The sequence below is a fragment of the Lynx canadensis genome, chromosome B1, assembly GCF_007474595.2.
Source record: "Lynx canadensis isolate LIC74 chromosome B1, mLynCan4.pri.v2, whole genome shotgun sequence".
NCBI classification, from domain to species: Eukaryota; Metazoa; Chordata; class Mammalia; order Carnivora; family Felidae; genus Lynx; species Lynx canadensis.
The window spans coordinates 119,641,041-119,656,105 of NC_044306.2; the positions used below are offsets into that span (position 1 = coordinate 119,641,041).

Here is a 15,065-nt window from a genome sequence, read left to right on the forward strand (position 1 = left end):
TTACTGTTTTTCCCCCATCCAGTAAATATGACACTGTCCCAAAAGAACCACGGGCGATAGGATTGGTATGAGTGTAAAATTGGTCCAACCTTAGGCAAGGTTGGAGGAGGGGATATTTGATAATATCTTCCAAATATTTCAATACGTTTATTCATTGACCCAGAAAGCCCAGTTGTAGCCACTTATCCTGCACACAGTAATGCAATTGTGCAAAGATATCTGTAGAAGAATATTCATTGCAGAAAGTTGTAAGAACAAATCAAAGCAAACCACAAAAACCAGGGAAAATACCAACTGTCCATTAGCAGGAGACTGGTTAATGAGTGCAGCAAACTCAGACCATAGAGTACTAGGCCATGTATAAAGAATGAGGCAGTGCCATGGTGGTGATTTGGAAGTATCCTCTTAAGGAAAGGGGTAAGTTATGGATTAATGTATCTAACATGTATTGATGTTTAAGAGTAACTAGAGGATGAGGCCTAAGGGGGTGGGAGGCATATTTACCTCTTACCCTCTATCTTTCCACACATTGTTTGTATTTTGTCACTCTAAAAAATCATTTTCCTTTCTCTAATGACAAAGGACCTGGAAAAACAAGAGGAACTAAGAATTGCTCACATGCATGTGAAAGAACACCAGGAAACTATTGATAAACTCCGGGACATTATTTCTGAGAAAACAGATGAAATATCAAATATGCAAACGGATTTAGAAAACACAGATACTGCCTTAAAAGTACAGGTATGGTTTTTATTTGAGAGTTTACATTAGGTCTTTTTTGTAATGAAACAGGATATGAATTAGCCTAAAATCAAAGATTTGCCTGCTTAATTTAGAAAGTATTATTTATCGGGTGCCTGGGTGGCTCAGTCGATTAAGCATCCGACTTCAGTTCAGGTCATGATCTCACAGTTTGTGGGTTCAAGCCCTGCATCAGGCTCTGTGCTGACAGCCCAAAAGCCTGGAGCCTGCTTCAAATTCTATGTCTCCCTCTCTTTCTGCCCCTCCCTGCTTGCACTGGTTCTCTCTCTCTGTCTCTCAAAAATAAATAAACATTAAAAATTTTTAAAAAAAGAAAGTTTTATTTATTAATATCAATCTATATCTTAACTTATTATATGATTATCTTAAGATCCAAGAACTTCAGGAGAAAGAACGTCAACTTCTTAAGGTAAAAAATGATCTCAGAGAAAATATGTATCAAGCAGAGCAATTGAAGAAGCAATTAGAGACCCAGAATTCAACCCTGGAAAGTGTCGAAACTGAGAAGTTAAGGCTGAGTCAGAAACTTCATGAAAACCTTGAAGAAATAAAATGTGTTACTGAGGAGAGAGATGGCCTAAGAAGAGCAGAGGGAACCCTTAGGATGGAGCGAGACCAGCTCAGAGAAAGCCTCAGAGAAAAAGAGGCTAAAGTAAGTTACTCTTCCTCTGCTGGTGAGTAAATGTGTGTTTTTCTGACAGCAGGGAACCGTGCTTTGATGTGAGTGGCACTGTTGATGTGAGTAAACTGATGGAACCTTTTACAAAGGCGGGTAATTTGGTACTGTTCTTCAAAATTTTTAATTCTGTTAGCAGTATTTTCTTTGTGGACTTCATCCTACATGTATATTTATGTACATACACAAACACACACACACCACAAGGTGTCCATTGTAGCAATTTGTAATAAAAATTGGGAAACAATCTAAATATCCATCAGAAGGAAACTGGGTAAATATGAACAGTATGTCAGAATACTGTGCAACATAATTAAAAAAAAAAAAAAATGAAATAGGTTTGGATGTTCTAATTTGGAAGCCCAAATAACTTAGAGGGAAAAGCAAGCTGTAGAATAGTATATGTATCATGTATTTGCCTCTGGAAAGTAGGAGTAGGTTGTGGGGAGGTGAGGACAGGGAAAGGGATGAAGGGAAAGCTTGTAACTTCCTAACATCTAAGATGTAGCTTAAGAAGTAATAGTTTTATTATTTTTACTAAGAAAATACCACTTTTATAAAAAAAAATACTAGTTAATGTTAAGCTATGTCACCATTCTTAAAATTTCTCTAATGACAAAGGACCTAGAAAAACAAGAGGAACTAAGAATTGCTCACATGCATGTGAAAGAGCACCAGGAGACTATTGATAAACTCCGGGGCATTGTTTCTGAGAAGACAGATGAAATATCAAATATGCAAATGGATTTAGAAAATTCAAACGCTAAATTACAAGAAAAGGTATGAAGAAGGTGCTTGTTTGGGTATTTGATTTAATTTATATATTTTTTAACGTTTATTTATTTTTGAAAGAGAGAGAGAGAGACCGAGAACAAGCATGGGAGGGGCAGAGAAAGGGAGACACAGAACCCGAAGCAGGCTCCAGGCTCTGAGCTGTCAGCACAGAGCCCAATGCGGGGCTTGAACCCACGAACCGTGAGATCATGACCTGAGCCAAAGTTGGACACTTAACCGACTGAGCCACCCAGGTGCCCCTGGGTATTTGATTTATTCGTGCCTAAACTCATATGGGGATGTAAAATGGTTTAACCACATTGAAAACATCCTGACAGTTTTTACTAATGCTGAACATACACCTGCCTGTGGCTCAGTATTTCTATTTCTTGGATATGTACCTGAGAGAAAAGAGTGCATACTTTCACATAAAGCTGTGTACAAGAATGTTCATAACAGTTCTAATCATAACAGCAAAAAATGGAAGACAAGTGAAATGCCTGTCAACAGGAAAATGGATAAATACATTGTGATTTTTCTTAAAGACAGTTCTTTTTCTTAATTTTTTTTTTTAACGTTTATTTATTTTTGAGACAGAGACAGAGCATGAATGGGGGAGGGTCAGAGAGAGAGGGAGACACAGAATCTGAAACAGGCTCCAGGCTCTGAACTGTCAGCCCAGAGCCTGATGCGGGGCTCGAACTCACGGACTGCGAGATCATGGACTATGAGATCATGACCGGACGCTTAACCGACTGAGCCAACCAGGCGCCCCGTGATTTTTAACTCCAAAGGCAGGCAAGACTCATCTAGGATGAAAACAGTTCAGAATAGTGGTCAACTCTAGGAGGGGGCACACAGAACCTTAAGGGGTGCTAGAAATGTTTGATATTTTAATCTGGGTTGTAATTATATAGATATATACATATGTGGAGAATAATTTAGCAATACACTTAAGATTAGTGTATTTATGTATATTATACTTCAAAAGAAAATAAGTTTTGTGTGGAATTATGCAAAATATTAATGAGTGACATGGGAAAACTGTCTTAATTTTGAAACTATTTTTTATCCTTCCCTTAAAAACTGTCTGTATTCTAACATGTTATATTATGCTTATCTTAAGATTCAACAACTTAAGGCAAATGAACATCAACTTTTTAAGTTAAAGGAAGATGTCAGTGAGACACAGAAAAAAATGTCTGAAATAGAGCGATTAAAGAAACAATTCAAGGACCAAAGTTTAACTCTGGATAAAATAGAAATGGAGAACTTAAATTTGGCCCAGCAGCTTCATGAAAACCTTGAAGAAATGAAATCTATAATGAAAGAAAGAGATAATCTGAAATTGGAGCGAGACCAGCTCAAGGAAGACCTACAGAAAACCATAGCTAGAGTGAGTTGGACTCTTTCTACCTGTCCAATAAACATGTTTTTAGTATAAGAAGCTTCCTTCTTTGGAAATAAATAATAACTGTTGGTGAAACTGTAAATGTTATAAACTTTCAGGGAGACAGTTTGACAATGCCTTATTAAAGATTTATCAGCGTATATATCTGCTACTGCGATTCCACTTTGTAGGAATTTATCCTACCAATATATTCACACATTTGGGCAGAAATACAACAGCGCTCACTGCAACGTTGTCTGTGCTGACAAGTCTGGAAGCAATCCAAGTGTCCACTAATAAGGCACTGGCTAAGTGGGGTTCATCTGTATGATGGAGTACTTAGCATGAGAAGAGGGCCCTCTTTCTGTGATAGTGATGTAGAATGATGTCCAAGTGGTATGAGAGAAAGGAGAGCAGTTGGCAGAGTTCACCAGGAAACCCAGCTACGATGGGTGAGGCTGGGGACAGGGACTTGACTTTATAGCCTTCTGTACTGCTGTCATTTGGGGGTGCTGTGCTGCTTGTTTTTAACTGGGAGCATGCATTTTTTAAGATTTTGTCTAACTAGTTCATCATTAAGAAAAGGTAATGTGCCTTTACATCATAATATTTCTTCATTTCTTCTAATAATGAAGGATCTAGAAACACAACAAGAACTAAAAGTTGCCCATATGCATTTGAAAGAATACCAAGAAACTATTGATAAACTCAGGCAGAGAGTTTCAGAAAAGACAACTCAGATTTCAAATATTCAAAAGAGTTTAAATAAATCTAAAGATGAATTACAGAAAAAGGTACATGTCATTTTGTTCTTTGGGGAGTAACTGTGTCCAAAATCACTTGGGGAATGAGAAAGAATATAAATACAGATATTTAGAGATAGAAATAGATGTACATATATAACAAATAGACACAGGAATTCTTTTTGCATTCTAACTTGTTTTATAATTATCTCAAGATACAAGAACTTCAGAAAAAAGAGCTTCAACTTCTTAAAATGAAAGAAGATGTCAATAAAACCCATAAAAATATAAACAGAATGGAACGATTGAAGCAGCAGTTTGAGGCCCAAACTTTATCTATGCAAAGTGTGGAAGCGGATAACTTACACTTGACTAAGAAACTTCATAAAAGACTTGAAGAACTCAGAATTGTAGCTGAGGAAAGAGATGAGCTAAGGAGGATAAAAGAATCTCTGAAAATGGAAAGAGACCAATTCAGAGAAACGTTAAGAGAAATGATAGCTAGAGTGAGTTCAGAATCTTCCTTATCTAGTAACTGTAAGAATCAAGCTTTCTTGACAAGGGGAACAATTTGGGTTTTTTGTTGTGGGGCTTGGGGATTTGTTTTTTGTTGTTTTGGGTTTGTTTTTTTTTGTTTGTTTTGTTTTTGGAAACTTCTACATACAGGGAAGGATAATGGGAAAACTATTACTATAATTTTTCACACAAAAGAAAATACAGTTTTAAAAGAAGCCAAAATATTTTTCAGAAAATACCATTTTATTTATTTTTTTTTATTTTAAATAGTTGTTTTTTTTTTTCTTTAATCTTTATTTATTTTTGAGAGAGAGAGACAGTGTGTGAGCAGGGGAGGAGTAGAGAGAGAGGGAGACACAGAATCTGAAGCAGGTTCCAGGCTCTGAACTGTCAGAACAGAACCTGACGCGGGGCTTGAACTCACGAACAGTGAGATCATGACCTGAGCCAAAGTCGGACACTTAACCGACTGAGCCACCCAGGTGCCCCCCATTTTATTTATTTTTAAGAAAAGATTTGTTACATAAAGCAGACTATTTTCTTTAATGTAATTTTTAAAAGGGCTTTTTCACCAGGAAATGGCATTATCCTTAAGGAAGAAATATTTGAAGGACTAGATCTGTAGAAGAGTAAATGCGCCATTTCTCTGCCTCTACATGACAGAGTTTTAGGCATAGGCTCGTCTCGTCCCTCAGTTAGAGAAGTGGCCAGATACACAGAGGAAAGAAGTTCATCCAGTAGGACTGTAGGTATTTAGAATCACATGTCTTAAAAAGCCCAATTGAACCCTCAAGAAAATAACATAAAATTCAGACAAATAAGAAATCATATGAAATCTGTAAGAAATCTTTTTTATTCTCATAATTCAACAACAGAGCAATACCATGTTATCTGCAACATTAATAGAAACATGAGACCCTTGGGAATCATCGTTATGTGGGCCCTTTATAAAAAGATTTAATTCATTCAACAAATATTTATTAAACAATCATTCTTCTAAGTACTGTAGTAAATAAGTGGGAGAAAAGGTTTTAGGTCGTACTTCGAATCAGAAGTCCAAGATGTAACAGGATATGCATTTTCTATTCCAAGGAGCTGGGAAGAGTGAACAGAGATATTTCAGGTGGTTTTGGTAGCGTATTATTTGGCAGCAATTCAGAGACTAATTCTAATTCAGAGACTTGGAATAGTAGGAACCAGATATAAACCTAAAGTCTAATTTGCAGTTGTGATGGTTATGGGGATAAATCCTATCTCCAAAAAATATGTGGTTTTTCCACATTTTTTCTTAGTGAGTCAAGGCCACTTACTACTTAGTGGTACTGTTACTCATTTTCTGACCATTTTTCACTTTGTTTTTGAGTTACAAGTTTATAATTCCATTATTGAAATGAGGTAAAAAAATGTAAGTGGACAAGTATATAGACATTAAATGTGAATGTAGTTATAGTTGACGCCTTGTTTAATTCTTTGTATCAAAACAGGACCAACAGAACCATAAAGAGGTAGTAAAATATGAAAAAAAGTTACCATGTAATGGGAAACACCACCTCACAGAAAGCCTGAGAGACAAGTGCTCTAGGATAAAAGTAAGTGTCCCATGTTAAAATTACAAATAAATATTAGTACCCTTCCAGAGGCCTAGAATGGAGCCTCTAGGGAATGAGTAGATAGTGTTGAAAGTTTTTTTCAACTTTCTAATCTAGTATAGGTGTGCAAGTATGTGCATATGTATATACATAAACACACAATATGGGGGGGGGGGTGATTTTAAGGCCCCACTGGAAAGATGATATTTGAGCAAATACCCGAAAGAGATAAAGGATTGAGCCACATAGCTATCTGGGGGAAGAATGGGATAAGAAGAGAAAATAGCATGTAAAAGCTCCTGAGGCAAAAGCCTGCCTGGTGGGTTCCAGGAACATCCAACAAGGGAGAAAGCTAATAAGAAATGAGGTCTGAGAGTTCATGAGGAAGATGCAGGCTGTGCAGCCTTGAAAGATCTTTGGGTTTTAGTCTGAGTGAGATGGAGATTTATTGGCAAGTTCTGACCACGAGAGAGACATTATCTGACTTACATTTTAGAGGGATGACTCTGATTGTTGTGTTGGAAACAGAGTGGAAGCAGGAAGAGCATCTGAGAGAAAAATTTCAATAAGCCAGGCAAAGTTGATGGCGGCTCAGCCCAGAGAAGAATCAGTGGAGTAGTGAGAAATGTTTGGATTCTAAATGTATATTGAGGGGAAAAGCCAACAGGATTTACCATCTCGTTCCAATTAGAATGCAAGATCCTTAAAGATGTTGTGTGTTTTCTGTGGCTATATCACTTAGCACATTCCTAATGGAACATGTATTTATTAAAAGTACAAATGAATGATTACACAGAGCTGCTTCATACTGTAATATGATTCCTACTAGGACCAAAGGCAGGAAATGAATGTACAGCTAGCTTTTCCTTAAGTTATTAAAAAGGAAGCTCATTATTGTCAGAAGTCCCTTGTTTTATTATTTAGCACCCTGAATTAAACATGTTATTTGTTACGTGACTGTAGCAATATGTACTACTGTGTTCTTCCACCTGCGCTTTGACCAATGTGTCCCCTGCTTGGCCTCTAATCATTTGAACTTACAGACCAGGCTTGTTGGGTGTCTACCATATGCTAGGCACTATATCAGTTCTTTATCTCATGAGATACGTTTTATTGCTCCATTTACAAAGAAACTGAGGCTTGGAGAGGAAGTTTAGTCATTGCTCAAGGTCATATAGCTAGTAGGTTGGTAGAATCAGGACATGAAATCAAGTGTAAGTTTAGAATTTGAGTATAGAAACATTTTCACAAATATAATTTTATTTCCCTTAAGCTATAATGTCTGTGTATATTTCATAGATTACATAGATATGGATATCATATTTACTTTCCCCTAGAAAAGTTTGTGGGACTCATTATAGTCTTTATTTTGGTTTTGGGAAAATGGCTCAATGATATCTGTAGTCAGGAAGTAGCAGAGATAGAACCTGAACTCTAACTGATAAAAGGTTCGAAACTCAGATTCTAGGCAGAGAAATAGAAATGTGTAGAGAAGCTGCACCAAGCTGACAAATAGTTAGTTCGATTTTTCGTCACTTGTTTTACCTGCAAACTCACACTGCCTGCTGTGAACATGAGCCAGCATTCAGTCTTGAACTATAATATATACTAGATTGAATTCACTCAAATTTATCTTTAGACTTTGAGATGGTCATTTAAACCATGAATGCATAAAGAACTAAAAGAAAATGTATCAAACTGTTAATAGGGATTGTTTCTGGTTTTCTGTGTTATATTTAAATTTTTTTAATTTTCACAATAATTAAATAGTATTTCTGTAATCCAAAATCAATAACAGTTTCTTCCCCCCTTTTTTTTAACACAAACATCTTAATTTGTTTCTGCATTACAGAAAATATTAAGCATAAGTTTTGTTAAAATTCTAGGGCAAGGACTATTTTTGTTACATTAGAATGAATTGTTAAATGAATTCTAATTTTCCTTAGGAGCTTCTGAAGAGATACTCAGAGATGTATAATCATTATGAGTGCTTAGATAGACTATCCCTTGACTTGGAGAAGGAAGTTGAAACCCAAAAAGAGCTTTCAATTAGAGTGAGAGCAAACCTCTCACTTCCGTATCCACAAATCAAACAAATTCAAAAACTTCTTACTGCAAACCAGAGATGTTCAATGGAATTCCACAGAGTCATGAAGAAACTTCAGGTACCACGTTTCTTAGTAATATCTTTGTAAATACTGCTATAATTGGTTTTAACATCAGTATATCTAAGTCCTACTTTGGGAGTTGGCATATTTGCTATTTAGTGTATTTACTACCAAATTAAGGGTTATATGGGTCTCAGCATAGTATGTGCAAAATCCAGTATGCATCTAGGACCTGTTCATTCAACGAAACTTGAGCTCTCCCTGTGAATCTGGATACTGCCAAGGTGCTCGGGAGACAGGTAGAAATAACATCTCAGTTATCTCCTGGTCTAGTGCATGAAGCAGATATATAAGCAGGTAGTCTAAGTGTGGTGATAGAGGTACGTGAAGATTGTGTGACATACCAGATAGAGTCACAGAAGGTGAGACTGCAGTAGAAGCTGGACTGAGCAACAGTGACTGCAGTCCATTTTGCAGATGATGGAGAGCCACTGGACAGTTATTTTAAGTAGTGGCAGTAGCACGATCATACCATTTTAGCTACTTCACCATAGAAAAACAATGAGTTTGTGGCAGAGAGAAGAGACAAAAAGCAGTTACAGTGGTCAGATGAGATACTATAGGTGACTCTTTTACCAGAAAAAGATTCACAGGGATGGGGAGGACAAAAGAAATTAAAGAAATATTCAGCAGCTTGGGATGCCTGTGTGGCTTAGTTGGTTAAGCGTCTGACTCTAGATTTTGGCTCAGGTCATGATCTCATGGTTCATGAGATCGAGCCCCACTTTGGGCTCTGTGCTGATGGCATAGAGCCTGCTTAGGATTCTTTTTCTCCCTCTCTTTCTGCCCCTCCCTGCTTGCTCACTCTCTCTCAAAATAAACTTAAAAAAAATAAAGGTTTGGAATTCATCAGCTTATGGTTGCTACATAATATAACATATGTGAGTAAGGTCACCCAGAAACCATAATAGAATAAGAGCCATGGGATAAAAAGAGAGATCTAGAAAAGATAAATTTTCCAGTCAGTAGCAGAAAAGACAGCAACATGTGGGTTTGAGGCTGGAAACCTCAAAGGAACAGGAAAAAAATCAAGCAAAAGTGCTGTTGCTCAAGTCAGTAGAGGACAACACATCAAAGATAAAGTGGTCAAGAGTGTCAGATACTTCACGCAGCCAGAATATGAACCGAACAGATGCCCTCAAGTTGTTGATTGATAATAGAGCTCATTGGTGACTTTCTCAGAGCAGTTTTAGTTGAGTGATTAGGAAGGGCCAGATTATAAGAGGTTAAGAAGTAGTGGAAGACTGAGGAAGGAGGGAGGGAGTTGGTATTTGTCTTTCCTAGATAGTTTGCTTCTCAGGCCCTGACATTCCTTTTTTTTTTTTTTTTTTTTTTTTTTAAGTTTATTTATTTTGAAAGAGGCAGTGTGTGCATGCAGAGAAAGGGCAGAGAAAGAGAGGGAGAGAGAGAAAACCAAGCAGGCTCCACACTGTTAGCGCAAAGCCTGACACAGGGCTTGATTCCACTAACCATGAGAGCATGACCTGAGCCAAGATCAAGAGCTGGGTGCTCAACCAACAGAGCTACACAGGTGCCCCAGGCCCTGAAATTTTTCCACAAATCCAGGCAATCAGATATCCAGAATTTATCCAAGAGGTCCATGGAACACATGGCATTCAAATTATTGTTACCTTGATGCCAAACATCTAACTACATGTAGAAAGTACATCTTGAGGCTGGCATACCCATATTGGTTACCCAATCAAGGTATGCAGGACAGGATGTTGAAAATGAATCTCAGGCTTCTAGCTGGGAAACATGGGTGATTGGTAGAGAAAGGTGAGTTTCTAGGGAAAGAGATTATGTTACATTTTAACATTGAATGTAAGGTAATTGTTGAACATCTATGAGATGTATCCAGTAGGGAGTCCGAAGTAAGGAACTTGAAGTCTGGAAGTTCTTCTCCCAAGATACTGAGAGGAGAAAACTGGGGATAGAGAGAGAGGCTCTTTCCTTCTTCCTCACTTACCAGAGGATATAGATAAACAAGAGATGCCATCCCACCTCTTAGTCTTGAGGGTTTAAAACTTCCTCTAAATGTGATAAAAAGTTCATTTCCCAATTTGTTTAATGTTTTTCTGTAAGTATGTGTTAAGCCATGTTACAAAGATAAAGGAAGAACACCATGAATCCATCAATAAATTTGAAGTGTTTTTTATTGATGAAGTGGAAAAGCAAAATGAACTGCTAATTAAAATACAACACCTTCAACAAGATTATGATGTGCCATCCAGAGAATTAACAGACCTTAAATTGAGCCAGAATATGGATCTACATATTGAGGTATCATTTATTTAAATGGTTTCATTAGATTTTAGGCCTTTATGTCACATAGAGAAGGTACCTTTCCATGTGCTTAGAGCCATTTTTCATTTTCCAGAAATTAAAACTAGGTTGCAGGGTGACAAGTGGCTAGATGTAAAGAGTGTCACATAATGGACTAATCTCCTTTTTCAGGATCCACAGATACAGGAAATAGATTTAGTACCAACAAGTGGGAATTCATAGAACCCCAGAATAAGTTTGCAAATGCTTTCTAAACCTAGATCTGTGGCTGGGAGTCAGGAACATTTTTATTGCAGTAACTCCACATGGAGTGCCTTGCTCTCACCCAGCAGTGTGAGGCTGGCATCCAACTCCCAACACGTATGTGAGACCTGAGTGCACAGGAAAGCTACATGCAGAAGCACTTCGTATATTGTGATTATTGGTCACAGACAGTTTTGACAGTTAATTCTAACATGCAGAATTCACAGACATTCCTCTTAGATGGCCTATACTGCCAAAAATGTATTATTCAAATCACTAGAATAAAGTTTTAAATTAGAATTACATTTCTAATGTAATTAGAATAAATTAGAATTATATTTATTTCAAAATATTAAGAATGAAAGTTCAGTAAGGTATTTTCCCCTCTTTATGATATCTATATGATATTTAGGTGAAAACTTTCCTAATGTCCAGGTGATTAAATACTTATTTTTCACACAGGAAATTCTCAAAGATCTTTCAGAAAATGACTTCCACTGCATAAAGGCTGAATTTGAACAAGTGCTAAGTAATAGGAAAGAAATGACCCAGTTTTTGGACGAATGGTTGAATATTCATTTTGATACAGAAAAGCTTAAAAATGGCATCCAGAAAGAAAATGATAGGATTTGTCAAGTGAATAACTTCTATAATAACAAGATAATTGTAAGTAATGATTTTCTTTTGTGCTACCTCATTCTTCTTTGTTGTTTGCTCTGATTTTTCCACCTCTTTCTTAAAAAAGACTTAGAACAACTCAATCTTAGGTATGCTTTCTATAATTTACTTAGTATATACAAGTAATTTTTTTATTTGGAAAAAATTATGTAAAACATGTTCTTCCTCTTATATGTTATGTATGCTTCTTTAAGATAATTAAAGATGGGGCGCCTGGGTGGCGCAGTCGGTTAAGCGTCCGACTTCAGCCAGGTCACGATCTCGCGGTCCGTGAGTTCGAGCCCCGCGTCGGGCTCTGGGCTGATGGCTCAGAGCCTGGAGCCTGTTTCCGATTCTGTGTCTCCCTCTCTCTGCCCCTCCCCCGTTCATGCTCTGTCTCTCTCTGTCCCAAAAATAAATAAACGTTGGAAAAAAAAAAAATTAATAAAAAAAAAGATAATTAAAGATAATCAACTGACACTTGTAAGGAAGATAAAATTAGGAGGCTTGGGAGACTTAGTTGGTTAAATATCTGACTCTTGGTTTCGCTCAGGTCATGATCTCATGGTTTGTGAGTTCGAGTCCCACCTCCCACTCTGCACTGACAGCATGGAGCCTGCTTGGGAATCTGCACCCTGCCCCCCTGCCCTCCCCCCCCCCCCCCACTGTTCCTTACCTGCTTGTGCTTGCTCTCCCTCTCAAAATAAACTTAAAAAAAAAAAAAAGGATAAAATCTTGAGGTGTAATAATCAATTTCCACTTATGAAATCTTGAATCCTCTTTCCTTTCTCAGTTCTCACTGCTTCTGTAGGAATTGAGCCTTTTCCCCCCAGTAGCCTTAGACAGGGTAAGACATGAGCCTGATTCAGGGCTGCAGGCAGCACCTGTGGTCATGCCATAGACAAGCCTGGCCAACTCCTTGGCGGAGGCCTCATTTTCTTTTCATGTTGGTGGTATCACTACCATATGCACTGATCCTTCAACTCTGAGGTTCAGAGATATGGTTTATACCTCTGTTCCCGAGGTGACTGACTCCAGTGTATAGATTCACAAGAACCAACATTGCTGAAGATCATTTTTGTTAATTTGTTGTACTTTCCATTGATGAGGATATCATTCTGCTTTTTTTTTTTTTTTTAATTTTTGTAATGTTTATTTATTTTTGAGACAGAGAGACACAGAGCATGAACGGGGGAGGGGCAGAGAGAGAGGGAGACACAGAATCCGAAGCAGGCTCCAGGCTCTGAGCTGTCAGCACAGAGCCCGACGCGGGGCTGGAACTCACAGACCATGAGATCATGACCTGAGCCGAAGTTGGCTCAACCGACTGAGCCACCCAGACGCCCCTCATTCTACTTTCTGAAGTAATCCCTATCTCTATACCTGGTAAAATACACAGTAATCAGAAAGTTGCTTGTGTACATGGAACTGGAGCAAGGGGAGCTAGATTTAACATCACAGCTTCTAAGATTAATTTCATATTTCATATGTTTGGGCAGTTCTTTTTTGACACTTTAATTTCATCTGGAAACTATACTTAAATCACACTGAAGTATAAGTAATATTTTCAAAAGCTGTTTTCCTATAGAGAGTCATTCCCATATGTTAAATACCTCAAGCTAGCAGAACAGTATGAGCTATTGCAGGGCGGGGGCGGGGGAAGAGTCCACAATCAACAGGGAAAAGTATAAAACCAATATTTGGCTAAGATAATCCCCGTATAATTCAGTGTTTTGCTTGTAATATTGAGGGCCTAGTTGGGAGTAGAAAGTAGGGATTCCTACTGTGTGGATGAGCATAGATATGTGGCTTCTTCCAGCACCCTAAGAATAGGAAATGATAACTTCGTATGGTGTGAGCCAGTAGTCTAGAACCCAGGAAAGTCCAGGATGCCAGCAAGAACACAACTAAGTTAGCATCCAAGTCTGATAGAAGTGCCTTAAAGCCACAAAGTTATAGATAAAACCAATAAGGCATTCATGATGAGAGCAAAAATACGTCCCATAACAATTAGGAAGTAAAAAGATATGAGTAATTTCAGAGTTAGCGAAGTTATTGACTATTATTTCCTGCACAGAAATCTAAGATTTTCAGATTACCAAAAGTCAGTGAACTATTTTCCCTATAAACATTGAGATTTGAAATGAAACTGGAAAATAGATTGCTGTTAAGTTTATTGAATATGCTCTGCTATTACATGTCAGTTAATGTTTATATAGGACATTATAAATATCATAATACAGGAGCACAGTCAGTTAAGCATCTGACTTTGGCTTAGGATATGATCTCCCGGTTCATGAGTTTGAGCCCCGCATCAGGCTCTGTGCTGACAGATCCTTTGTCCCCCTTGCCCCTCTCGTGCATACATGCTTGCATACACTCTCTCTCTAAGATAAATAAACGTTAAAAAAATTGAATAACAAATGTCATAATACATAATAACTTTAACCTGTACAGTTTTGCAGATTCCTCTCCATAATGTTAGCACTGATTTAATAAAGTGAGGTTTATCATCTTGCAAATCAATATGAATCCTCTCCAGTCCTTATTTTTTATTCTCATCAATGTCCAGCATCTTCTGTAGTTTTAGAAACTGATGCAAACCACAAAGAATGTTCACATTCTTTTAAAGTACTGTTCTAGAGTGTTCTAAACAATGAATTTCAGCATATGCCTTGTCCTAGAACTCTAGTAGTTTTCATAATATTTTTATATGTAATTCATTTTAGAGTTATAATAGTGTTTTACTATTCAATAGGCTATAATGAATGAATCTACAGAGTTTGAAGAAAGAAATGCTACCATAACTAAAGAATGGGAACATGACCTGAAATCAGTGAAAGAGAAAAATGAACAACTATTTAAAAACTACCAAACTTTGAAGATCTCCCTGACATCTGGTGTCCTTGTTAATGCTGTTACAGAAGACAATAAGAATCTTCATGTTACATCAAGAGCCACACAACTAACCACAGAGGTATGTGATTTCTTATGAGACATTTTTCAGTTTGCAGATTGATCAGAGTTAAAGATGCATTTTATGGAACACTTCAGAGCAAAAGTATAGTATCAAATGTATTAGGGAATGTGGGCCATGTTTGTGTGTGTGATGGGCTTGTTTCTATTTATTTTTTTAATGTTTTATTTATTTTTGAGAGAGAGAGAATGAGCAGGGAAAGGGCAAAGAGAGGGGGAGAGAGGATCAGAAGCGGGCTCTGCACTGACAGTAGTGAGCCTGATGTGGGGCTCAAACTGACAAAC

The 15,065-nt window shown here is 37.4% G+C and overlaps 1 protein-coding gene across 1 annotated transcript in view; it reads left to right on the forward strand.

Moving 5' to 3' along the window:
* Window positions 1–15,065, forward strand: part of CENPE (centromere protein E) — an 80,957-nt gene that overhangs the window by 47,144 nt on the left and 18,748 nt on the right. Inside the window, exons 35-45 of the mRNA XM_030313338.1 lie at window positions 583–741; window positions 1,133–1,414; window positions 2,060–2,218; window positions 3,339–3,608; window positions 4,238–4,396; window positions 4,561–4,851; window positions 6,346–6,450; window positions 8,397–8,615; window positions 10,704–10,901; window positions 11,610–11,813; window positions 14,563–14,781. Coding sequence (XP_030169198.1) covers window positions 583–741; window positions 1,133–1,414; window positions 2,060–2,218; window positions 3,339–3,608; window positions 4,238–4,396; window positions 4,561–4,851; window positions 6,346–6,450; window positions 8,397–8,615; window positions 10,704–10,901; window positions 11,610–11,813; window positions 14,563–14,781 — 2,265 coding nt within the window. The remainder of the gene's footprint in view (window positions 1–582; window positions 742–1,132; window positions 1,415–2,059; window positions 2,219–3,338; window positions 3,609–4,237; window positions 4,397–4,560; window positions 4,852–6,345; window positions 6,451–8,396; window positions 8,616–10,703; window positions 10,902–11,609; window positions 11,814–14,562; window positions 14,782–15,065) is intronic.